The sequence below is a fragment of the Ylistrum balloti genome, unplaced genomic scaffold (genome assembly GCF_031769215.1).
Source record: "Ylistrum balloti isolate Yb309-2 unplaced genomic scaffold, AGI_CSIRO_Ybal_v1 Utg371072, whole genome shotgun sequence".
NCBI lineage: Eukaryota > Metazoa > Mollusca > Bivalvia > Pectinida > Pectinidae > Ylistrum > Ylistrum balloti.
Window position 1 is genome coordinate 741372 of NW_026782592.1, and position 1129 is coordinate 742500.

General features: G+C 33.3%; 1 protein-coding gene across 1 annotated transcript in view; it reads left to right on the top strand.

Annotated features, from left to right (window-relative positions):
* The window catches only part of LOC132560507 (2-amino-3-carboxymuconate-6-semialdehyde decarboxylase-like), a 12078-nt gene continuing 10949 nt past the window's right edge, over positions 1 to 1129 (top strand). Inside the window, exon 1 of the mRNA XM_060225172.1 lies at positions 1 to 79. Coding sequence (XP_060081155.1) covers positions 23 to 79 — 57 coding nt within the window. The 5' untranslated portion in view covers positions 1 to 22. The remainder of the gene's footprint in view (positions 80 to 1129) is intronic.

A 1129-nucleotide genomic window follows, 5' to 3' on the forward strand; every position in this document is an offset into this window, starting at 1 on the left:
CCAGACACTAGCAGTTGCAGCAATGAAAATCGACTTGCACACTCATATTTTACCTGAATCTTGGCCCGACTTAAAAGAGGTTTGTTGATTTTTAGAGGAAATACTAAACTTAAGAAGTTTTTTGAAACACATGCATCGATGCAGCTTCTGTCATTGGCCATTTTACTTGAACTTTAAAAGTTGATCGATCCCATGGCCGAATGCGATCCTGTACAACATACTTGAAGTCGAGAAGTTATATCAGTGACGTATAATGATATATATACTTTACGTCCATACTTATACCAATAGGAATATAGCTAGCAAGGTGAAACTATAAAGAAAAACTTCCCAGTTTACATTTCGAAGTTGTTTGACTGACATAGATCACACTTTTACGAAAAATAGGTCTAACGGTAACTCGGCGGGGAAGTATTCAATACAAAGTGCACCGACACATATAAACAATGACAAAATTAAGTTATCCAAACTGAAACACCAAATCCAGAAACGAAAAAGACAAGAATATTGGGAGAATCTGGTTGAAGGCAATGTTTTCCATTAAACATTAAAAAAGATGAATCCAGCACTATCTCTCCTAAACAATCCCAACAAAAGTTTGGTATGCCAAATATTTTCTTCTTCACTAACACACCTGTAGCATTTTGAAGGACATGAAACCTTCTCTAAGAGAGTAATTTTATACTACAGTAAGAAATCTCGGTGACAAGATACATGAGACAGAAATGCCATTGGATACGTTTTGTTTTTTGGTTTGAGGATGTTTTATTTTTTTTTTTAATAAACTACAGTGATCAAAACCACAATCTAGTAGAATAAAAAGTTCTTATATAACACAAGCATTACCTAGCACATCTATAACCAAGTCTGAAACAAATTGTGGTTGGAAATTGTTACCATCACATTAAATTTTTTCTCTCTATAATCTGTTTACCATCTTGTCACACTATTTTAAAACTTAGTGTACATATGATTATAGAAGATATGGAAAAAAGTTGATTCGTAAATCATCTCTATAAAGCCTACTATTAATACTTGGAGTAGTCATCCAGTAGTACTATGTAGTGTGTGTAATCTGTGCTTACAATTTCTTCGTAACAAACCAAATTTTCAGATCCTGTGTTTTTTT